The following is a 25,471-nucleotide window of genomic DNA, read 5'->3' on the forward strand; positions in this document are numbered from 1 at the left end:
TGACACAAAACCCTTATTTATTTATATGTGGTGCTGAGGATCAAACCCAGGGCCTCGCATGTGCTAGGCGAGCGCTCTACCGCTGAGCCTCAATCCCAGCCTCAAAGGAGGGTTTTGAGCATAGGAGTGGCCTTGGGCTGGAGTTGGTCTCCTCTGCACCAGCCTCTCTGATCACCTTCTGCTTGGCCTTCATTGTGTGATCTTGTATAGTGTGTCCTTTCACTTTATTTAAATAAAGGCCTCATGGAGATGATGCATACACTGTAGAACTTACTCTCGGTGCACCATTCAACGGATTTTGGTGTTTTCACAGGTGTCGCCACCACAGCCAACTCTAGAGCATTCTCATGACCTCAAGAAGAAACCCTATACGCTTTAAGCTCTCTCCCCATGACCTCCATCCTCCCAGCCCTTGGTGACCATGAATCTATTTTGACTCTATGGATTTGCCCATATTTCACTTAAACGGACTTATAACATGTGGCTCTTTGTGGCTGACCTTTTAAAGTGGGGTATTTATTTTGTTTGGTGTGTGCACTTAAATTTCCCTTATTTTTACTTAGTTTTATTCACTCATTGCTTGAAAAGTTTTATTGACTATATTATAAACCATCCTTTCTGTTGGGATCCTAGAAATGAGGGTTTGAGTCAGACAGGCTTCCTGTCATCGGGGTCATTTGGATCCGGGTAGGCCAACAACCATGGGCCACCTCTCCTCCCAACTCCTGCCACATACTAACTGGTCACTCGGCAGTCTTTCCCCTCAGTCCTGGAGGTGGCCTCTCAACCCGTGGCCTCGCCTAGGCAGCACTGAATAATTGATGTCTGTCCATTGAAAGGGATTTGACAGTCCTGGTCCAGTTAGAGCACACTGCATAAATTATAGCTGAGGGGTGCCAGAAGGGGTGTGTCCCAAGTTCCTTGGTGGGATGGAGGCTCCACCTCTGCCCCTGTGAAATGTGGTTGAACTAAGTCTTGAAGGATGAGTTGGAACTTGCCAGTGTGACCCAGGACTGGGAGGAAGAAAGAAAGGTCTGGGCGCTCCTCTAGAAGGTCGGCTGGTTGAATAGAGACCCCATCCAAGGCATCCTTATATCCTTATTGCAATTCCTCGCTCACAGGCATCCAGGGTGGCGGAGAGGAGAGTAACTCGGTGCCTGCTCGCCCTCTAGCGCCCCATCCTTAGGTCTCTGTCTTCAGTCATTGCTTTTCTTCTCCTCAGAGCTCCAGAAAGGCTAGATCAGGGTCTTCAAGGAGTTTCTTCCTAGCTTTCCTGAACATTCTAGGGAACTGTGGCTGGCTACTCATGTCCACAGTGCCTGTCACCTTTAGACCATAGCCAGTCCTCTTGGGACCGTCGATGTGTGTTGCTGCCTGTGTTTGTCCTTTCCTGGTGTAGCCAGGTCTGGGGAGTGATGCTGCCTTATAATCAGGGCCTGAATTGTGTGGGGAGAGTGGCTTATTGCAGCCCCAGAGCCCTCAGAGTCTGGGGGAACTACTGGGGTGGCTTCATGCACCTTCCCGAGGGGTGCTGCTGGAGGAGGCTGCAGCTCCACAGGGGGAGGCAGGTGTGTGGGCAGTGTCACCACAACATGCCATGGTGTACCCAGCATGAAAGTCACAGGCCTCACGGGGACATTATTGTCCATCTATGAACCAGCCCCTGGCTTGGCACCTTACATGCATTGTCTTGTTGTGACTTCTCAGACATGGCCTGTGCCATCTCCACTGCATAGAGGAGACCGAACCAGCCTCATAGGTGGAAGGTGGTGGCTTCAAACACAGCTCAGAGCTTTCCCTCTTGCTCACTGTCCCCTGAAGCCTGGTGTTCATCTTTTTTTTTTTTTCTTTTTTTGTCATGACCTTTATCCCAATGCTAACAAGCTTTTGTAATCTAGACTGCTCGTGCGACACCCAGATTAGGGCCGTGGGGACCTTGATCCTCGACTCCACACAGCTTGGCTCTCGGGAAGCCCTTGGCCATGTCACCAATTCAGTGCTGGCTTTGTTCTTCACGTGCCAGCCTTTTGCCCCTTGAGGTAATGTTGTGAAGTACCTAACACCGCGTGTGGCACCCAGTCGGCCCTTTGCATCTATTGGGACGCTTCCCTTTCCCCAGCTGCAGGCTGATGCTAACAGAAGGTGCCTGTTGGCTTTGCCAGATCCTGCATCCTGCATGCTGGCTGTCATTACCGTCCCTGGCATGCTGCAGAGCCACAAGTGCAAGTTGGTGGCCTTCCCTCCCCTGTTTCCTTTTTGGCCTTTTGGTTTTCTTTATGCCTTCTTGATCATTTTCCCCCTTTTGTTTTTTTTTTTTTTTAAAAAGACTGGAGTCTGTTTTCTAAGCAGATACATGGAAGTGAGACAGACACGCTGCTGTTTCCCATGAATGCTTCCCTCAAATGCTTTTAAAGGAACACCTGTCCATCCCCTTGGGATAATTGTTCCTGTTGTTCTTGACTGATGATAAATGCCCCCCTCTCTCCCCTCCCTAGAAGTGACTTCCTTTTACCTTCCAGGGTGTGTTTTATTTAAAATTAACCTTTCTGCAGGTCGGCCCTTTTGCTCAGGAAGAGCATCTGTCCTTCCAGTCTATGAGAGCCAAGTGTGGTAAATGTGTGTGTATGTGTGGTTAGCGCAAGAAGGCCAGCTCATCCACTGGGAGGCAGCAGAAGGATTGTGATGTCAATGGCAACCAACTCAGCATCTCCAAAAATGGCAGTGGGGACCAGCCTGCTGTGTGGGCTTGCTCACACTCGGACCTGTCAAGGATTAAGAGCCAGCCTGTCCATCGGGTTCCATTGAACCTACCTCCAAATGGCAACATAAGATCCCCTAAATAATAGTGGTGGCCTTCAGGGCACAGTGAGTCACCTGGATCGGAAGAGACTCCACACGGAGGGTGGTACATGCACAGGAGTCTTCAACAGCTGCCCTGCATCAGGGCCCAGGGGCAACTGCTGTGCAAGACCCCTTCCAAGACGCATTCACGGCATCTGTCCCCGGCATGACTTCTGACCTAAGGGGAGAATCCTTCCTCACAACTGAAAAACCCTCCACCTCGAAAGGATGGCCCATTTTGGGGGACTTAGAGGCAGGCACAACAGAAACCCTTCCAGAGGAGAAATCCCGCCTGTGCTAAGAATGAGCATGACAGTAGGTGGATGGGGACAGCCATTTTTCATTCATAGGACAAATTGTATGTCTTTGTGTCCTTGAGATCACCTTCTCAAGCATGTAATAGTGAATGCCTTGCACTTGGGTACTCATGGGGTAGGGGTTTCTCAGGGCACCAGGGTGCGTGGGAAAGCCAGGTGGAACTTGCTGAGCTTTGGCAGTTTGTCACGCCTGGCCTTGCCGATGTTACTGGAATGTACACGAGGGGAAACGGGTCCTCAGATGCGACTGTGCCAGTTTTCATGATGTTGGGCTGTTTGGTGGGGTTTCTTGGAATGTAAAATACTGCTGATGTGAAGATACGCTGTAGAATTATGTAATGATTGTGAAAATTTGGTTTGACATGCAACGAAAATGACTAGAGAGGAAAGGGACCAAGTCCCTGGCCTGATGAGTTCTGTAAATGTTGTCAACAGTAGTAACTGAATATCGGTTCGCTGGTTGGTCCCTGGGCACTTGTATAACTCTTAGACACTCAGGTCCCCTCACTTCTCTTCCAATATTCTCTGCGCGGGTTTTATCACCTTTGTCCCCCATTTACCTGATCCTGCAGTGGCCCTTGGCCTCCATCCATGTCTGTTTCACACTAACTTTTCCTTGAACCCCCCTCATCTGTGGGCACACCAGCGTCTCTCAACTTAGTCCCTAGTGAATAAAAAGTGTCCTTGCCCTGGTGGCCATACCACCTGTGATGGTGTGTAGCTGTGGAAGTGGGAGGCTGTCCGTGAGGGTGTGGTGTTCCCTGGGGGTTCCTCTGCCTTGCTGTTACTGTGTGTGACAATCTCTCATTGGAGGATATCTGAGAAAGGTGCTGTGTCATCTCTTATACCTTCTACCTGCCTTTCCGTGACCCAGAATACCTTAAAATTCTTTTTTAAAGGGCTGGGGGTGATTGCCATGATTATTATAATATCATGAATAGCTAATAAAAATAAACAAAAAATAAAGGACTGGGGGTGGAGCTGAGTGGTTGAGTGTGTCTAGAATGCACAAGGCTTTGGGTTTAATTCCTAGCACTACCGAAAATTTTTAACCTGCTAGGTTTCTCTATTTTCCTCTAAGGATAATACCCAGAAATGCTGGGTCTTGTCCAGTGCCAGGGTTCTTTAGTGTAGCTCAACTCATGCCAGCTCCTCCTTCCCAAGGTAACTGTATCGTGGTGGTGGAGGAAGTTGCCAGGCTTTACAGTGGATCAAACTGCAGTGTGCTCGCTGCTGGAAGAGAATTTGACGTCCATTCTTACTGTATTATCTGTCCTTGGCACGAGGTATTCAGGACAGTTGCAGATCACTTGAAATCAAAGGATTGTTTTTCTGAAAATATTGTCTGTTCAAGAATATCTATTCAGGCTGAGTGCAGTGGCACATGCTTTTGTTTTCCCAGTGGCTTGGGAGTCTGAGGCAGGAGGATTGAGAGTTCAAAGCTAGCCTCAACAGCGAGGTGCTAAGCAACTTCGTGTAAACCGTGTCTTAAATAAAATGCAAAATAGGGCTGGGGATGTGGCTCAGTGGTTGAGGGCCCCTGAGTTCAATCCCTAGTAAAACCCCCCACACACACCAAATGAATACTTATTCAGGATGCTTATTTCCTTGGGTAAAAATGACTTTAGGAGCTCATCTTAGTCCTTTACCCCTGCATGTCTGATTTAAGGGCTCCGGCATGCATGAGCTCCCCATTATAAGGCATAAAGTACCTTTGTAAGGGTAATGCCATAACATAGGCCTCTACCATGGTGTCTCTCAAGTCTAACCCAGGAGGATTCAGCCCTTTAAGATGTTAGGTCGTTGGGATGTACAGATACAGCAGGGAGTCAATCCATCAAACTGCCATTGGCCCTAGCTCTCTACGGGCCAGGACTCGGGAGAAGGCAAGGTCACCGAGGGAGGAAGAGCAGGTGGAGTAGAAAGGGGTGACATGGTGAGGCTCCAGGAAGTGAGGAGTCCTTGTGAGGGTGTGGGGCAGAGTGAGGCCTACCACTGGGAAGTAAGTATACTCTGCATGTGAGCATCTGCTTGGTGGCTTTTCCTGGAACCGACCTAAATTGTAATTAAGTTACATACATGTATCCAATAAAAAGATTGGATTCCTTCTTGCTTGAAATTTGCACTTGTATTGAAGAATTGATTTTTGTTAAAAATAAACATTGAAAGCAATGATAAATGTTTCTCCTTCACCCATGTCCCCAGTGAGAAGACTTTTGGGCCCGTACAACCTAACACAAGTCAGTTTTCCCTTCTGGCTCTGTTCTGGGTCATAGTTTCATGCCCCGTCTCTTCCTCCTGGATGAGACGAACAGGTCAGTGGTAAAGGGCGGGTGTGGGCTTGCCTCTGTTCTCACCCCATATCTTGCATGGTCTCACCAAGTATTCTTAAGAGGCCTGAGGTCAGCTGAGGAGCAGAGACCTTTCTGCAAGTCTAAGGAGAGCTCTGGGCACACTCTTCAGAAAAATGCCCAGATGTATAAGTTTTCATAAGATGTGAGATGGTGGTAGGTATCTTAAGAACTGTCCATGGGGCCTTTGCTGTCAAAAGCCTTCGCTTGGAGCCTTGCTGGGCCACCAGGGAATGCCCTAAATTAGCCCCTAACCTCCCCATGAAACCTTTTCCTCTCCATCAGTTTTCACTTGCTTTGCCCCCTATTTGCTAACAGGCATGAGTCACTTGATATTTGTAGCACTACATACCCCGAGGTGCTCGTGTGGTAAGAAATATTGAGTCATAATTTTTGTTTTTATTAAAAATCTCATTTTTCCAAAGCCTGCTTCTCATTAAAAATTTTAATTTCATTTCATCTTTTCGTCTATGTACATTTTTGCGGCTGGACCGGCTCATCTGTAAAGATCTCTGGGGGAGTAGGAATCTGAGCTTGCCTTTTGTGAAGTCATAGAAATTTGATTAGCATTATGAAACCATTTCGGACGCCCATTTTTCTTCCGGGATGGAGAGACACCATTCTGCCACCTTCAATCACTTCCAGTCTGATGTTATTGCTTTGTAGGTGAAAATCCATAGATTTGGAGAACGTGGGCATGCAAGTGTACAGGAGAGATGTGGGATGCCATGAGGGAGGGAGGGCCTGGATGTGGGTGAGCATGTGGACCTGACACAAAAGTAACACTTGGAGTGACAGATATTCATATCTTTGGATTCCACATCAGAATAGAAGAATCAACAGATCCTTGACCAAAAAAGAGTACCTTTAAAAACCTCTCAGAGCTGAGTCTTCGGATCCCCTGTACTGCCTCCTAGTGGTGAGCAGTTTGGGGGCTCTAACAGGTGTCTGTCTTCATGGCCATTCGGCCTGCTGGGTTCTCCCCACTTCCCTGTCAACACAGATGTGGACCTACATGGAGGCTGCTCTGCCCTTCCTGCAGATGGACTGAGCTTTGGTGTGGCTGGAACAATGTGTCCTCCCGTGGGCTTTTCTCCCTTGGCAGGACATCAGGGCCTCCAGGAGCTGTGGACACCAGTTACTCTGGATGAGTCAGCTCTGGGCCCTGTGCACCAGCCTTAAATCTCTGCTGAAGCCAGTCTTTGAGAAGAACATTCCAAAAGAGGGTGGGCCGGGGTGGGGGTGGGGGGAGAGACACGTGAAGTTGATTTCAAGTAGGAACCTGAGAAGTGTGTTCTCATGAGTGAGTGCACTTGGTTTCATGTGGCAAGATCTTAAATGGGGCTAAGCTGGGTTTAACTTTTGAGACAGGTAGATGGCAGAGCATGGTCCTCTGTGAACATGTCACACCAAGTGTGGCTGTGAATGGGAAGGATGAAGATCTCCCTGTATACTGGCTTGTGGGCAAATGGAAATCGGAAGAAAGAATGGTTGGTTTGCTTCACAAACCTCACTTGAGCTATTGATTTAGTTTGCAGTCTTTTTTGTGAGAGCAACTAATTTCAAGCAGGAATAATTGCACTAGAAACATACTTACCTATCTTGTTGAGATGGTAAGGATTTCACAGCCCAACTTTGCCCCTGATGGTTTGGTTTGATTTTTTTGTTGTTCTTTTGTCCCCCAAAGCAGAATGCTAGGCACTGCCCTGTCCTGCCCCTACTGGCCCTGGGATGAGGGGATTGATGACTCCGGTCACCACCATCCCTCTTTGGAGTATTGGTAAGGGACAGCAGCATGTGTGTGTGTGTTAGGCTGGACAATTGCAAACATCTCAGTCATTGAAAGCTTCATTAGATGTAAGATATTCCATCGAGGGAGGTTAATGTCACCTTTGCCACTGGGAAACGTGTTTGAGCTCTCCGATTCCAGTGGTGTCGGTTTGGAAATGCAAGCTCGTGGTGAACCGAATCCAGAGCAGGGAGAGTCGGGTGGGCAGACAAATCCTGGCCTTGGCCATTCAGACACACAGCCACATTGGCCTTGGTGTAGTGATAACCACTGAACCACAGAAGAAGGGAGTAGCAATGAGAAGCTGGCAGAGAAGCAGGGCAGCCTCTGGGCCCCCAACTGTGATGCTGGGTTCCTGATTGCCCTGATTCTACATAGGGAAGTTGGGAGAAGAGCAGCCTCCTGCTCCAACTTCCCCTCAGGCATTCTTTTCTAGGACAGGATGGGTAAAGGTTCCTCAGGTGTTTCGGCATATTCTAGCAAAGCTGACTGCCAGCGATGTCCTGTAGCACCCATTCTGAGCAAGCTGGAGAACCAGACGCATAATGGAGGTGAACTCCCACTTGAACCTTGCGGGTTTCATTGAGGCCTTTCCCAATCATCTTCCCAGAACTGAGGTTGTTTTCGAGGTGATTAAGGATAATTTGAAGTTTGTCTGTTACATTGAAATTTAAAAAATGCCTACTCCAGGCTGGAAGGAGCACCATGATTCCCTCCTTTTGGAGTGTTGGTCAGGGACAGCCAGCATGTGTGTGTTAGGCTGAGAAGTTTCAAGCTCCTTGCTCATCAAGGTAGTCTGTGTTTATTAGACATCTCTTTAGATATGGCATGTTCTAAGGAGGTTAATAAGTCATTGGTTTTTGCATGAACTTTAGACAAGTCTGTATCATTTTATATTTAATACCTTTGACCTCCTGCATTTGTTTGACCTGTCATTCATAACTGGAAACAAATCTATAATGTTCTGTGGAGTACTTTTGCTTACAGATAAGCAAGTACCATAACACAGGAAAATATGGAGCAGTGGAATGGGGTCACTTCTAGCAGAATTCCAGGACAGCTTTACCCTCATGGCCAGAGTTCTTGATACTTGGGTATTAGATGATTTTTATATTCAGTAAGTCCCTCTTGCACATTTTGTTGATTAACTTGCCAATTTTCTATGTCACTTGGAATTTGAGTCCAGCAATTAGATGCATAAATTTGCATTGAGGAAAGTGGAATATACATCCAATATGAATCCCCATAGTTTCAAGAGGTTTTTTTCTGAAATTTTCTTTCTCCTCTCAAATTAATGCCAATTCTGAGATTTGCATTTGCCCTAGTTATCCTAACTGATTTGAGTCAAAATAACCTGAGCAAATTTTTCCATAGATATGGTAATTTTAGTCCCAGGAGAATCCAGTACTTATTTATAAACAGAAAAATTTACCTCTTATATAAAGTGTCATGGGTCATACAAGTTAATAGTTTTTGGCGCTAGGCAAGATTAGGGGGCTCATGCCCATATGCTATGGTTAGTTTTTTGAAGAGCAGGAAGCAAGGGGCTTTTTGTTTGTTTTGGTTAGGAACCATCATTAGTTCATGAGGGTCATTCACAGGGATGACAAAGGGGAGATGAGAGGCCATGTGCGATGGCCAAGGCATGGGGCCTGAAGTGAAGGTCTCTTTTTATGCCCATGGCCAGTAGGCCTGGTGTACAGAGAACTTCTTCCTGAGCCTGGGCTCCTTTTGTGATTATGCTGTATTTCTAACTTCTAACAGACCAGCTGGTGATTTTTAATGATGCTTTCATTTTAGCCAAACTCAGGCCCTGAATTGGTTTTGTCCGAAGATGAAAAAACTGACAATGAAGATAAGGAAGAGACAGAGTTGGGCGTCATGGAGGATCACCGCAGTATAATTCTTCACCTCATTTCACAGCTTAAACTTGGAATGGATTTGACCAAGGTAGGTTGGCTGACCACGCTGGATGTGGAAACGGTTGTCTGGGTTCTGCCCTGGTCCTTCTGGTCATTTACCCATTCTTTTCACTTTGGTGAGTTGGAGAAAAGACCAGCACTGATTTCCAAGTGTTAAATGTTTGAGATTAATTGGAAAATTTATATGTATGTATATAATATTACATATCATGTGTTATATACGTGCACTATATATTACCTGTATTGAATATATTACATAACACAAGTATTACATAACACATAACACATGGGGTCTCACTGTGCTGCTGAAGCTGGGCTCAAAGCCCTGGGCTCAGGCATTCCTCCTGCTTCAGCCTCTAGAGCCCTGGGGCTATAGGTGTGTGCCACTGTACCTGGCCAGAAAGGTTGTTATTGCATGAACACCCACCTTTAGAGTGGAGAGCATTGCGTTTGGCTTCCTGGAGGATCTGCTGCTTGCACAAGGCAGGGAGTATTAGAAAAAGCATATGAGAGGATCAGGAACACCCAGGTGATATTGCCCCATTGTGTTCTAGAGACTAAGTGACCTGAAGAGCTAGCTATGGCCAGGGACATGGAAATCGAGGCCTCTATGCACGCCCCCACCTCACGGCCTGCTGCTAACTGTCATTAGCCATTGTAGTTGGCCCCCAAGGACAGCCTTGTGGTGACCCAGATCTCATTGTCCACACATGAAGAAATGAACCTGCCAGTGAGTGGGTTCCTGGTGCCGAGTGCATGCAGGATTCTTCTTCATCTGGAGAACCCAGCATCCTAACTGTTGGTGACAGGTTGAGGGTCCCATAAGCTTCCTCCTTCACCTCGGGGCCATAGCCGTTCTTGAAGGTATTATGGTTTGAATATGAGGTCCCCCAAGAAAGCTTATGTTAAATAATGAAGGAAGGTTCAGAGGTGAAATGATTAGATTATGAGAACTCAGTGGATTAATCCATTTGACAGATTAGTAATTTGAAGAGATAACTAGGTGGTAACTGTAGGCAGGTAAGGCACTGGGGAAGATTATTGGGATTGTGCCCTTGGAGATTATATTTTGTCTCTGGCTTTTCTGTCTCTGCTTTACGGTGGCTGCCATAAGCTGAAACACTTTTCTCTGCCACATCCTTCTGCCATGATATTCTGATTCACATCAGGCCCAGAGCAATGGAGTCCCCCCATCATGGGATGAAATTGTGAGCCCCAAATAAAGTTTTCCTCCTCTAAGTTCTCGTCAGGTATTTTGGTCATGATGGCAAAACGCTAACACAGGTAGCAAGCAGGAAAGGCAACCTTGCACGTGGCTGGCTGGTCCTGTGTCATCTGGGGTACTGAGAGATGGTGGGGAGAGCCTGGATCTTGCAGTTTGGCCTGTCATGACGACTGCCTACAAGAGAGGTGTGAGAACTGGAGGTGGTATGCAGGGGACCCGGCATGGAGCTGGTCTCCTGGAGAGTGTGTCCTCATTCTTTTCATTACAAAACATTACAGCAAGGCCACATGTGGTGTAGAGAGCAGCACCCAGGAAACAGGCAGACGTGACCTGCTGGGGATGGAGGCTCTGGGTTCTAAAGGCCAGCCAGAAAAATGAAGGTGTACCCGATGTGGTCGGCGCCACTGAAGGGCCTTGGCTTGTCTGGCTGTGGTGAAGGGTCTGAATTTCACAAGTTCACTTCAGAATGGGATGGAAGCCAGAGATTAGAGGGGGAAGCCCCAGGGGTGTAATTCTTTGAAGAGGAAGATGACTGACCACTTAGAAATAGGAGAGAGGCAGACGAGACGGGAACCTCAAAGATGACAGAGAAACCTTTATTTGAAATGTTTTTGTAGGTGTGGATGTGAGTGTGCCTGACATCCTGGGAGACTGTGCCACTTTAAATAAAACAGTGGGCCCACGCTGAGGATGCCAGACAGGAAGTTCCCTCTTTGCCCTTCTCCTCCCTCTGTGTGGCTGTTCCCCGTCTTTGTACCAAGCCAGGAAGATCTGCTTTCTGTCCTGCCTCCTGTAATTTCAATCTTCCAGCTGTACAATGGTCACCACTTTCCTACTAGAAAATTCTTGGCTGTCTTAAAAAAAAAAACTGCCTGGTTTTTATTGTGGATGGTGTGGACAGATGGAACTTGAGTTAAGGTCTTATGGTAGCAATAACGTATACAAAATGTAAGCTAAAAGCTAAAGTCGGTGTGTCCACACTGTGGCTCTTGCCATGTCATTAAGCTAAGCTTGTGCTAAATTAGCAATGGAAGGTCTTAGCTGGAATGGAGTGCCTCATGGTGGGCACTCATGGAGATGGAACAGTCTTTGGTTACAGATAAAGCTCTAGTCTCTCTCCATAAAGCAAGAATACTTGTTGACACATTAACAAAATCAAGATCAGCCTGGGCACACATGGCTGCATCTGCCTTAGTTAACTAATGAGTTGGTTGTAAAAAAAAAAAAAAAAACAATTGAGTGGGGCAGACGATGATTTTTCTAAAACATGACATACATTAGAAAATGAATGCACTGCTCCTGAGACTTTTAGTTTTACTGATACACATATGCTGGGTTACAATGAAAAACATGGTCTCGTTGTGGATAGTATTAAAACTTTGCAAAACTCAGCCAGAATCTTGGAGGACAGAGGAGAGGTGCTAAGAGCAAAATAATTTTTAGGTCAGATATGGATGGATGATAAAATGCTAAGGGGACTCTAATGACGGGCTGAGCAGCTTTACATTATGGCTCTCCTGTTTTAAAATGAAGAAATGATTAAAACTGTGCATTTTATATTTATTTCATTAGGCTATGATTGCTTTGTGTTTGTGGAGCAGTGGCCCTACTCCTAAAACAGCAAGTGTTGCATTTCTTCAAAACTTGGTTGAGTACCTGAAAGAAAAATTTTCCAGTCTGAGTGTTTTTTTTTTTTTTTTTTTTTTTTTTAGCCTAGCTGGCTTTGCTGAGAAGAATCTGTTCTCCAAAAACTAGGGGGAAATGTGACAAGCTGAAATACCTAGGAGAGCAAGAGACAGCCTTGCTGTGGTCCCATGGGATTTCTTGCTTGTGTTGCTTTGCATCATAAAGAGGTTGAGGACATTATCCCCACCATCTCCTCTTTTCTTCTTGGCTCTTGCCATGTCATTAAGCTAAGCTTGTGCTAAATTAGCAATGGAAGGTCTTAGCTGGAATGGAGTGCCTCATGGTGGGCACTCATGGAGATGGAACAGTCTTTGGTTACAGATAAAGCTCTAGTCTCTCTCCATAAAGCAAGAATACTTGTTGACACATTAACAAAATCAAGATCAGCCTGGGCACACATGGCTGCATCTGCCTTAGTTAACCACGGTCACTGAACAGACCAGTGTTATGGGCAAGTGACCTGTGGGGGATTCACAGAACCCCATGCTCAGAAGAGCACCATGCTTGATTTAAGCTCTGCTGTCACTCCTTGAAATTCTTCGATTTTTGCATAAGGGGACTCCCATGTTCAGTTTTCACTGGGCCCCACAAAGTTCTGAGTGGGTCCTAAGCAGGTGGATGTGGGAGGAAAGGTATTCATTTAGGTGTGCATTTAGGTTGCGTCTGAGGGATGACTCATATGAATGGGAGGAAGGGTGTTCCCGGGGGAGGGAACCACATGGGAAAGGCAGAGCTAGGCTCTGCTGCTGAGTGGTATGATTGATGTGGAGTGATGAGCAGAGTCAGAGCCTGCTGAGCCGTGCGGAAAGGAAGCATATGTGATCCTAAGGGCAATGGGAAGCCGTGAGAGGGTTTGAGCAGGTGAGAAACAGTGTTGAGCTTGGGGCATGGGATTGTTTTTACTTCATTTTCAGGAAGAGAAATGAAAAGCAGCACTTAGCAATAATATGTCTGCTCATCTGACAAGTGTTTATTGAGCACTGTCAATGCCAGGTATGTTCTGGATGCTGGGTGTGCTACAGAGCACTCAGAACTCCTGCCTTGATGGAGCTTGTGCAGTGATGGAGGGAGACAGACAAGAAACAAGAGGGAGAGTGAAGGGCAAGCAAAGGGAGACAGGAAGTGGGTAGACAGACTGGTGACAGGTGAGGAGACTGGAATGGGGCATGCGCTCTCAGATACACTGGTCAGAGCAGGATTGTCTCACAAAACGTTGAGTTCAGACCAGACTAAAACAAGGGAGTCAACCATATGAGTGGAGGGGACCGTGAGCAAAAGAGGCCTGAGATGGTCCTCCCTGCATTTGAGGATGGGCAGGGAGGCCAGGATCGGAGAGAACTGGGTAGGGTGGTCTGGAGGCCTGGTTGATGAGACAAGGGGGACTGCTTGGATCATAGGGACTTGGGGATATTTTAAGACTCGGTAGTGTTCTGAGTGATGTGGTTGGCCACTGGAGGGTTTTGAGCAAAGGAATATGTGGCCTTCTTTGTGTTTTTAAAGGATCCTTTAGACTCTGATGTGGAAATTGGACTGAGATCAGGGACTTGGGTGGGTCCAGCAGGGGCAAGGGTGATGGTGGCAGAAGCAGATCCTGGATAGTCTTGGAAGATAGCACCAGCTGGATTTGCATATGAGCCTGAGGAGCAGCACAAGAGAAAGAGGACCAAAAGGTGACTAAGGTTTTAGCCTGAGCAAGTAAGAAAATAATAGTTACTGTTTGTTTCAACTATCTATCACTAGTAACTAACTACCCCAAGACTTAGAGGCCTAAAACAATAACCGTTTTATTTGTTCATGGTTGTGCAACCTAGGAAGAGTTCAGCAAGGTGGTTCTTCTGATAGATTTGCCGTTGGTTACTCTTGTGCCTGTCATCAGTTGGTGGGTTGGTTGTGAGCTGGACTTGGCTGGCAATGCCTGGCCCCTCTCTCCATGAAGTTGTCTTTCTTTCTTTTTTGGTGTTCTGGGAATTGAACCCAGAGCCTCACCATGCTGAACATGTGCCCTACCACTTAGCCACATCCCTAGCCCCCACCATGAAGTCTTGAGACCTCTCTTTCTCCATGGATTCTTTATACAGTTTTCTCCAGTTGGTAGCCAGATGTCTTGAATGGTGGATCCAGGCTCACAAGAGGATAGAAGTGGACACTGATGAGCCTTCTTAAGACATAGGCCATACATTGGCATAAGATCACTTCTGCTCTGTCGAGTAAAGTAAGTCATGCATTCTGATTGAAGAGGACTGTGTAGGAGTGTGGATTCCAGGAGATATGGGGTTCATGGAAGGCCACCAATTAACAAGTTGCCTCTCCATGTTACCGAGCAGACGAGTATGGGAAGAGCAGGTTGGGGTTGTTGGGGGCTATCACACATGCGATCTTGGATCCATTAGCTTTGACATACCCATTCACTGGAAATTCAAGTCGAAAGGACATGTGAGCAGCTGGGTATACAAGTCACAGTTCATGACGAAGTGCCCGTATAGGCTTGAGAAGAAGCAACGTGTGGATCACGTTCAAATCCCTGTGTCTGGTGAATTCCTCTAGAGGGAGGGAGACCTAGGGGGAAGTTCTAGTCCAGAGCCCTGGGATGCTCCAACATGTACAGCAGGTGGGGGGAGGAGGAGGGGGCAGCAAAGGCTATTAAGAGGGTCCAGTTGGTGAAGTAGGGCAGAAACCACAGGAGCCTGATGTCTTGGAAGCAGCGTGACATGTTTCATGGGCATAAGAGTGATTAACTGTGGCAAATTGCTGCGTGTGAGTTTTAAAGAATGGGACCTGTGAATGACCCTTGTACTTGGCTTTGACTGGAGTGGGCTCGAGGGAGAATGGGGGAAAAGGAGTACAGGGACCAAGCAGAGGCAGTTCACATTCCAGCCTCCTATTCAGCTATTGTAAGTTATAAAACCCTCAGTTTCCTCGTCTGTAAAATGGCCTAGTTGTATCTACATAGGTTTCTGGGAAGCTTATACAAGATAACGTACAATGTGAGTACTGTGCCGTGGCATGAAATCTGTAGTTTCAGTCTGAAACATTTCACAGTTTTTAAAACTTGTTATATATAATGGTTTCTTCTTTTCCTCTGAGCAGTTACCTTAATTGATTATCTATGGAAGCATCAGAAATAGGCCCAGACAGGTTCTGGTCACTGGGTGGCCATGTTTTCAACGTTGTCACTGAGATATTATGTGACAAGTTTGTGTCTAATCTCGGTTCGCTTTATCTCCCTGGTTTCCTAATGAGGTTTCTGATCCATGATTAAATAACAGCACAGAGTGAGAATTTCCTATGTTCTAGGAAGGTGCTGGATACTCAGGAAAAACCTCGGAGGATGGTATCCCGATCTCCCCTGTTCCTTAGCTGAGGGATTGCATCTTGGAGAGACGGACTCTCCAAGGACACCCACTGGTAGCTGCCAAGGAATGAAGCTCTTCCTCTTGTGGGCTGGAGAGCAGGATTCAGAAGAAATAAATGGATAATTTTTAACAGAGCTCTCTCTCTATGGCAGATATCTTCTTGGGGAAGTAAAATTTTATTTCAAACCCTTCATTCAAAAAAATTTAACAAATGCCTTTTACGATATTCTAGATGGGTGTAAAGGGCACATTAAGGAAACCCTGGGGACAGGTTGGCTAAATAAAAAAGCAACAAACCCAAACCACAGCTTCTGGCAGGCTGACTTATCTACCCTCTATTTTGTAAGGTTGGATTTTTGTGCACTTTCCTGGTTTTCTGAAAGTGTTACATAAATGAACCTCAGTGGGTGGTCTTTGTCTCCTTGCTAGTTTGCACTGGGTGTTTGCCAGCCTGTAGAAGACTCCCAAGGTGGTTGAGTGATGGTTCTTTGAAGAAAATTACACCTGCTCTCTGTGGTCCTTCTCAGGGGCCTGACATGCTCTTTCTTGAAGGGAGGGAACTTGTACTCTTTTGCCTTCCCAGCGGCAGGTGGGGTGAGGTGGGTGAGTGAGCATTTATTTCAGATTGCTAAGAGTCTGAGAGCCCAGACTGAAGTGTAGTAGTTACTTCTAGATTGATGCAACTCTAAATGTAATTATTGCTGGAGTCCCTAGTGCAGGTTGCCTTCTCTCCCCCCCCCTCCTCTCCAAAGTAGTTCATTGTCTTCATTATGTTAATGGGAGAGAAGGCAGTCCTTATTGATGGCTCAATAAATCTGCAGCAGCGATTTAGGCCATTTGGATGCCATGAGTCTGAACAGCTGGGCCATCACTCACCCTCTGTCGGAGGCAGACAGCCCAATTAGTACTCGGCGCTCTGCTCTGTATCCCCAGTGTCCACCACCCAAAAAGACAAGGGAAAGAATCAACCAGATGATTAAATGACTTGTTTGCAGATGCATCCAAGAAAAGGATGAGGGGTGGGGTCCCAAGAGATTTTATGAGGGAAAGAAATCAGGCCAGACTGGGAAACCCATTTTAATGAGAAGGATGACATCTCGTCCCGAGTGTCCGTGTGCCGCTTCTTGAAGTCAGTCGGGTATTCTGCCCAAACACTAGTGACACATGCTGGCAAGAGATAAGAAAGGGTAGTCATCCCACCCCGACCCCCTTCTGCCACAGCTCTCCAGGTAGGCTGCTCTTTCTTCAGCTCTGGCAAAGCCAGACCTACTAGGTCCGCTCCATTGAGCCTACTCTGAAATCTGCAGTCCTGGGAGGGTTATTTCATTTTCCGACCTACAGTAAAGGTGTAAGAATCAAACAGTGGATTCCTGCTTAGTCTACACATTCATCATTTTGTGCTCTGTGCATCTTCTACCTTCTGCTCTGTCAACCTCCCTTCCCCCACCTCTTTCCATTTCTCTCTAGTGTTCCATCTCTCTCCCCCTCCCTACCCCTCACATGCCATGTGTGTAGGTGTACGCTTATTCTGTAGTGAACCCTTTTAGAGGACGCTGCAGATATTGTGATGGTTCCTCCCTAACCTTTCAAGTGAGTGTCTGCTGAGAGCAAAGACATTACTCATATGAAATATATCCATTCATCATGTGTGGGATGCTCAGCCTTGACACAGTACTATTGCACATAGAGCCTGTGGTAAAAATTCTCCTGAACTGCCCCAGTAATTGCCTCTTTGGAGCTATGTTTTTAAAAATCCAGGATCCAATCCAAATTATATGACAGTTGGGTATCATGTCTCTTTAGTTTTCTTTAATCTAGAAAACTCCTCCACCGTTTTTCTTCTTTCATAGCAGGGACGTTTCTGATGAGTCCAGCTCACTGTTTTGCAGAATGTTTCTCACTGTGTATTTGCACAGTCACACAGTTGGGCAGTTATGTCATGCAGATGCTGTGTAGCAAGGACTGTTTTGACTGTCTCATGAAGATATGACAGGGTGTTGTAGACTGGGCTACAGGATTCCTTCTGGAGACTTTTGAAGGTCATTACCTGAAGCTGTCACTTCTTTGGTCTCCAAGTTGTCTGACAGGATCTGATTTGGTGTGGGGCAAACCTGGTTTGAGCCCACTCAATTCACAAGTCACTCAGCACATTTTATTTAATTTTTTGGTGTGTGAGTGGTGCTAGGGACTGAACTTGGGGCTTTCTGCATGCTAGGCATTATAATAGGCAAGTGCTCTACCACTGAGCTACACCCCCAACCCTGAGCAAACATTTGTAATGCCTCAGTTCTGTAGTTCATTGCCCCAGAAAACATCTTCCTGAACTACACTGTCTTAGCTGCCTTCAGCATGCTCCCTGCCCAGAATTCCCAAGAAGGAGTGGGTTTATTCTGGTGTTCCTTGAGAGAAGCAGCAACTAGAAACGGCCTGGCATAGTGTAGAGTATTGAACTCACTATGCAAAAGCACCTGTGTTTGGAAGTAGGAGGGAATGACCTTGTGTGTCAAAGGAAGTAAAAGTATGTCTTAAGGTGACTTACAGGTTTGTCTTGTTTTATGCTAGGTACTAGGGACTTGGGTGTCTGCCTCCAGGAGCTTGCAGCCTGGAAACATGTATATTAGTAAGAGCAAAGAGTATCATCAGAAATAAGCGTGGGATGCACTGAAGGGTATAAAGTGGGATAGCTTGGCCTTGGGAGCAAAGATTGTGAGGAAAAGCCTCAGAGGAAGCAGCCCTGAAGTAGAACAGCTATTTTATCTAGACAAGGCTGCAGAGATGTCATAAGAGGAAATGCAGCGAGTGCTGGGGAAAGGAGGCTATGAAGGGCAGATTGAGGGCAAAAATCAAGGACATAGCATGAGGCTTTGGGGAGGTGGAGCCAGATTGAACTTCATATCTTAGATTTTGGAAAGATGATTCTGTTGAGGGTGTGAAGAAGAGCTAACGGGGGGCCTGATAGGAGGCTGGAGGGCCAGTTGGGTAGCAACAGGGAGGAGGTGCACTGTTGTGTCCTTTCTTCACCACCAGTGGTCTCCCAGTCATCTGAAATGTTTGATAGGATTCAGGATGGTGGGTTTCTTGCTGTGCTGGGGAGGGTAGAATGCTCTAGAAATATGGGGGCTTTTGTCCCTCTGTCTCTGTGCTACCTCCTTCCCCTGCTTTATAATCAGTGACAGCAGATGGGTGGCCAGGCTTTTAAGTCCAGTGAAACTCCATCTCCTTTGAAGGAAAGAGCACGTGGACACGAGGCAGAAGCACAGTCATGGTGTGTCCATGGGTGGCCTGTGGCCTAGGCCCAGTGTCTTCTGCCCCTTCTTCCCAGCTTCTGTCCCTCATCTGTGACACCAGGGCATGGAACTACATAAGCTCCAAGGTCCCTTTTGATTGTGACGTTCAATAATTTGTGGTTTTTAGTGGAATTCTTTTGTGTTTTTAATTCCTTTTTTTTTTTTTTTAAAGAGAGGAAAGGGGGGGGAGAGAGAGAGAGAGAGAGAGAATTTATTTATTTATTTTAGTTCTCGGCGGACACAACATCTTTGTTGGTATGTGGTGCTGAGGATCGAACCCGGGCCGCACGCATGCGAGGCGAGCGCGCTACCGCTTGAGCCACATCCCCAGCCCGTGTTTTTAATTCTTAAGCTTCCGAGTTCAGATGTACTGCCTAAATTAAGAGAAATGCCTTAAATCATGCCCTTTTCAGAAAGCACATAGTTAGAGAGTAAATATTGTAGCAGGCCTGGTTCTTTTATTATCGTTTCAATCTTGGATGCTAACATGAGAATACTTGCCCCGGAGATGGAATGTTGCTGGAGAAGCCTGGTTTCCTGCCTTAGGGGGGCAGGGTGGGCAATGTCAGCCAGGTCCCGAGAGCTGCTTTTCTGATGTGAGATCCCAGAGCTGGTTGGTGCCTGTGTGGTTCTGCCTGACCCTCCCCAGCTGTCTCGAGGGCCTTGCAAGCAAAAAAGAAGGGAATAGGGCCCGCTGGAGATGGTAGGTAGGACAGTGGTTTTCCTTTTTCTTCTTGATCAATTTGCCCTCACTGGGGCTTTCCAGTTACTTAAATCCACAGTCTGTGCTACGTCCAGTCCAGGTGGAGTTAGAGGGGAGTCCTTGAGTGAGGTGGGGGAGGGAGAGGGAAGGGTGGGAAGGTTGGGGGCTGTTTTGCCGCCTGTTAAGTCTGCCACTGGACACCTGCGAGTGGGGGAGAGCACCACAGATGGACCCAGGGAAGCCTCTTTGGAAGTGCAGCCCCTGAGCGCACAATGATGGCCCTGAAGGATGACTTGTCCCCACAAAAACAATAGCCAGTAGCAGAGGTGGCATCTGCTCCACACTTGTCCTGGCCCACTGAAATCCTCAGGCAGCTGGAGTTTTGATTTTTGTCAAGTTGTGGCTAAAAGAGAATTTATAAAATCTCCATTGATTTGCACAATTACATTTTAACTAACATTTCTTCTTCCTGTATATTAAAGCAAAGCAGAAAGACACTAAAGAGATATTTAAAGCACTTAATCATCTAGAGACGCGTTAACATTTGGAATCTTTATGGATTTACATGGATTGTGTTACATGTTCAATTTTATATCTTGCTGCCTTTCACTTGGCACATGCACGAAGACGGAGTCTTTAAATGAACGATAAATAGCATTATAGGGTGTCTACCAAGCCTTGCTTCTCTCGGGGGCTGAGCTTTTGCTAGTCCCTATGAAATCGCTGTGCTTTTGCAGGTCTCACCTGTCTGTGATTCTGAACAGTTTCTCTCTAGACATTTCTTCCTTCCCTTGTTTCCACATCATTTGTAAGGAAAGTCTTCAGAAAGCTGACAGGAGTCAGGGTTACAGATCTGTAAGCCTGTGTGCTATTTACAATCAGTTGTTGTACATCCAAGTGTTCATGGGGCGTAAGGACTACATAAAGGAAGGACACAGTTGATCATGTTAAGAGGAGTGTGAACTGGCTGTGTGACATTGGTCAACTCTCTTGAACCTGGTGGGGCCCCTCTGCCTTTAACATGGAGAGGGGAAATGTGCAGGGGAGAGCCAGCTGGTCTGAGCTGGTGCCAGCTTCACTATCCTGTGCGTTCTTGTTAGAAGAGCAAGATGAGATGGTTCAGGTTAAAGAAGTTAGATGTGTGAGTTTCTTTTTTCTTTTTCTTTTTTCTTTTTTTTTAAGTATTGGAGATTTAACCCAGGGCTTGCACATGCTAGGCAAGCACTCTATCACTGAGCTGCATCCCCAGCCCAAGTTAGATGAGTTTTACAGTTAAGTGGGTGGAATACTAACACCCAACAACCAGGTTACATTACAACAACTCTGGAGCATGAGAAATAGACTCTCTCCTTTCCCTGACAGTAATGAGTTACCAGTTTCCCAGGTTCAGAATGCCTTTTGTTTACTTTATGGATGTATATATTTATTGTGGCGTACTGGGTTTTGAACCTAGGGGTGCTGCACCCCCAACCCTATTTTATTTTGAGATAGGATCTCACCAAGTTGCCCAGGCTGGCCTCGAACTTGGGATCCTCCTACCTCTGGCCCCCAAGCAGTTGGGATTATAGGCGTGCACCCCTGCACCCAACTCCTTCATTTGTTTTAAATGGACTTCAGGCTTTTGGGGTTGTGGAGCTCTATAGCATTTGTCTGCTGATTGGGTCACCTCCCAGATCCCTGCTTCCATCACGTTGGGTTATATATGCCAATCTTTTGATGGATCCTCAAAAAGACACCTTTGGTGGTGGAGGGTCCTGGTCTGCCTTGGCCCCCTTTGGTGCAGCAGCAACAAGCCACGTCATTCGTATTCAGATACCCCCAGGACTGTGCCTGATGGTGGGAGGAATATGGAAAAGCCCTTCTGGGTGGTTTCTTCATGTCTTCCAATAATGGAGTGAGAAGAGCCGCGGCAGTGGAGAGACGGACACAGGCCGTTGTCTTGGCCCAAAGAGGAAAATCACTCGGAACAGTCTGGTCCGTGAAGCTGGGTTCACATGGATGCTGCTGCTGCCGTTTCTAATTTCCTCAGTGTCATTTCCCTCGGTTTGTCATGGGTGTGCCAATCAAAAGGAACTTTTCCCCGGTTTGGGCCATTTTGAATTTGTGTGGCGGTGGCTGCAGCCCCTTTTTCAGTGAAATCACAGGGACTCTTGTCTGCCCCTCTGTCCTTCAGGTGGTGCTTCCCACGTTCATTCTGGAGAAGAGATCCTTGCTGGAGATGTATGCAGACTTTATGGCGCACCCTGACCTCCTGCTGGCCATCACTGCCGGGGCCACGCCAGAGGAGAGAGTTATTTGTTTCGTGGAGTATTATCTCACAGCCTTCCATGAGGGCCGCAAGGGGGCCTTGGCCAAGAAGCCCTACAACCCCATCATCGGGGAGACGTTTCACTGCTCCTGGGAAGTCCCCAAGGACAAGGTCGAGACCAAAAGGACCGCTCCCCCGTCTCCTCCCAGTGATCATGAACAACTAGTGGCTGATGACCCTTCCAAAAGCTACAAATTAAGGTTTGTGGCTGAGCAAGTATCCCATCACCCACCCATCTCCTGCTTCTACTGTGAGTGCAAGGAGAAGAGACTGTGCGTCAACACTCACGTATGGACCAAAAGCAAGTTCATGGGCATGTCCGTGGGGGTCTCTATGATAGGGGAAGGTAAGCTATGTTGCGTGTTGGAATTCGGCTTTTACCCAGTGATATTTGTGTACTGAGAGATGATTGATGATTTGTGGGGGTTTGTGCTCATCTTTTGGAATTGAGGAGTGAATGGGAAAGGCGGCTGGATTTTGAACAGGTCTATTAGTTTCCCAGTGGGGCCAAGGTGATGGACAAGGTGGGAGGCAGCTGTTCACCCCACCAGCTGCCCACCTGGGTCTGCACACATTGTGCATGCCTACGGACCACTCGATGTGTACTTTTTTTCTTTCGGCTTTGCGTGAATATTAGAGCTAGCTCCAAATCTGGGAAAACACATTTTTATTCATCCTTACTGGTGTGCTGGCTCATAGACAATGAGGATAATAGGGCTGCCTATTCAGAAGCTGCTCATAAAAATTCCCAAGGCAAATCTTTTGACTCTGTGCTAGAAATTCTGAAGCGAGAACACGGTATAATCACACCACTGGTGGATTGCAAGTCCCTATTTTAGCAAATAGCTGTGAATGAAGTTTATTCATTGTTTGAAGAAACCTATAATAATCCTTGTTAAATTGAAGTGTCTGTGTTAGTGGGGCTCTTGAACTTTTTGGAGTTGCATATCCCTTTGAGACTCTAAGACTAACTCTCTTCCCAGAAGAAAAATTAATACAAAATTTGGCTTTTAGTGTTAGGGAATATGTGGCTCTTTGGAAGTCTCACCAAATCCCATGGTATAGGAACACCTTTCATTTATTGAGCACATTTTTACTGAGCACCTACTCGATGCTAGGCATTGTCTTAGGAGCTGTGGTGGAGACTTGAGTAAACAAAAGTCAAACGATGTGGTGAGTTTTTGGGATTTATTTATTTATTTATTTATTTATTTATTTATTTTCAGTACTGGAGATTTAACAGGTCTATTAGTTTCCCAGTGGGGCCAAGGAGATGGACAAGGTGGGAGGCAGCTGTTCACCCTACCAACTGCCTACCTGGGCCTGCACATGCTAGGCAAGCACTCTATCACTGAGCTACATCCCCATCCAACCCACCTATATCCTTGTGAAGCTTCTGTTCTAGTTTTTATTTTTTAGTTTTAGGTTTAGGTGGACAAAATATCTTTATTTTTATGTGATGCTGAGGATCGAACCCAGTGTCCCAATCATGCTAGGTGAGCACTCTACCACTGAGCCACAACCCCAGCCCTGCTTCTGTTCTATCTTTTGGGGAAATAAATACATGCATCAGTCATGTGCTGTGTTGAAAGATGGTAAGTGATACAGAGAAAAATAAAGCAGGGGCAGGGACTAAGGGAGCTTTTAGGTGGAGTGGTTGGCCTGGAAGTTTTCACTGAGAAGGTGACATTTGATCAAAGACCCCAATGGGGAAAAGAAGGGCCTCTTGGACTGTCATGGGAGGAGTGTGTAGGCAAGAAAGAGCAAAGCAAGGGCCTAGAGGCAGGATGGTCCTTGCATGGCTGGTAGGAGACAGGAAGCCCAGGGGGCTTGGAGCAGGGTGACCAGGAATGGAGAGGCAAGGTCAGAGCCATGACTGTGGCTGGATTGTGGAGTGCTCTGTTGACTCCTACACTGAGTGAGCTGCAAAGCTAGTGCAGTGTGCTGTGTGATCTGACTTGTTCAGCAAAATCTCTTTTGCTTTTTGACAGTAAATCATGGGGGCCAAAGGTGGGAGCCAGGAAGCCAGTTAACAGGTAATGAGACTAGGCAGGAGATGATGGTGCTTGGACCAGGTGGAGGAAGTAACATGTGGAAGGGTCCCTGTGTTAGTCAGTTTTCCATAACTGTGATAAGATAACTGAAAAAAAATCAAAGGAGGAAAAAAGTTTATTTTGGCTCATGGTTTGAGAAGTTTCAGTCCATGGACAGTTGGCTCCATGGCTTTTGAGCCTGTGATGAGGCTGACCATTGTAGCAAAGAGCTTGTGGTAGAACAAAGCTCACCTCATGGTGGCCAGGAAACAGGAAGGGGCCGGGATTCCAGTATCCCCTCAGTTACGCCCCCAATGACCTCACTTCCTTCCACTAGGTCCCACCTCCAAGGGTGCCACCATCTCTTAGCTGTACCACAGGCTGTTGACTTAGTCTTGAGCATATGAGTCTTTGAGATTGTTTAAGACCTGGATGTGTAAGTGGAACCAAGAGGGTTTGCCTCTGGGTCACACATGGGCTATGAGAGCAGGGATCGCTAAGGTTTTAGTTTTGATACTATGGATTGAACCTGGGGGCACCCCTACCGAGCACCCCCAGCTTTATTTATTTTTTGAGATGGGGGTTTTACTAAGTTGCCAAGGCTGGTTCTTGCGATCTCCTGAGCAGCTGGGATTATGGGTGTGCATCGCCATGCCCACCTTGCTCAGATGTTTGACCCAAACAGCTATGAAGGATGGAATAGCTATTGATTGAGGGCTGGTGCAGGGGAAGTGAGTGTGGAGGCGGAGTGTAGGACCTCAGTCTGGTTGTATTACGGTTTAGAAGCTCAGGTGGGATGAGTGAACAATTGTGCATTCAGGCTGCAGTTCCGGGGACATCCTGGCTGAAGTAAAAATCTTGTTATTTAAGGCCTTGAGACTAATAAGGTTGTTATGTGTCTGTATGTGAAGAGGTTCAAGAGACGGGAACAACCAGCCAGCAAGACGGAGGCATTTGGACTGAGACATGGGAGAATAGACCAGTGGAGGTCATTGGCAAGCTTGATGGCAGTTGCCAGTAGAGGAGTCCTAGTGAAAATCTAATGGAAATAAATTCAAGAAGGAATGGGAGGAGAGGGGATTGGATCAGTGAGTAAATACAGATGACTCTTATTAATATTTTTACACTATTTAGGAAAAACAAAAAACCAGAAATGTTTTCTTGGGTTCCATGTGTGTGTGTGTGTGACTGGGATGTAGATGAAATGCTGCTCTCATTTGTAGATAAGATGGCAATCCCCAGAACACCCACAGACCCACAGGTGCTCAGTGTCAGGTTGGGCCTTCACCGGGCTCCATGCACCCTGGGTTGTCATTGCCATAGTCCAGTATTCAGTTTGTGCTGCGCTGATTGTTCCTTCCTCTCAAGGATCAGTTGGAATCAAGAAATTCAGCAAAAAAAGACTCATCTACTTGTGAAGGAGCCAGGGACTCGTCTGTCACCAGCATGACCTCAGGCCACCTAGTTTTATGCCTTCACCATTTTCCAATGGGGAAATTCCAATGACTGGATGGTCAGGTTTTCCTACTGTGGAAAGGGGCAGGGGTATCAGAACTTCCCCCCCCCCCCTCAAGGAGTTGTTTTTAACAAAGATGATGGAACCTTGTAGCTGAAAGAGAATTTGTTTCAAGCCCCAGGGATTTCATCTGTGCTGTA

The 25,471-nt window shown here is 46.7% G+C and overlaps 1 protein-coding gene across 2 annotated transcripts in view; it reads left to right on the forward strand.

Annotated features, from left to right (window-relative positions):
• The window catches only part of OSBPL10 (oxysterol binding protein like 10), a 283,487-nt gene that overhangs the window by 238,234 nt on the left and 19,782 nt on the right, over window positions 1-25,471 (forward strand). For both annotated transcript variants that reach the window (XM_081283103.1, XM_081283102.1), the window contains 2 exons: window positions 9,099-9,248; window positions 21,648-22,128. In XM_081283103.1, the coding sequence (XP_081139229.1) occupies window positions 9,099-9,248; window positions 21,648-22,128 (631 nt within the window). The remainder of the gene's footprint in view (window positions 1-9,098; window positions 9,249-21,647; window positions 22,129-25,471) is intronic.

The sequence above is a fragment of the Spermophilus citellus genome, assembly GCF_964194105.1.
Source record: "Spermophilus citellus genome assembly, chromosome: 3".
NCBI classification, from domain to species: domain Eukaryota; kingdom Metazoa; phylum Chordata; class Mammalia; order Rodentia; family Sciuridae; genus Spermophilus; species Spermophilus citellus.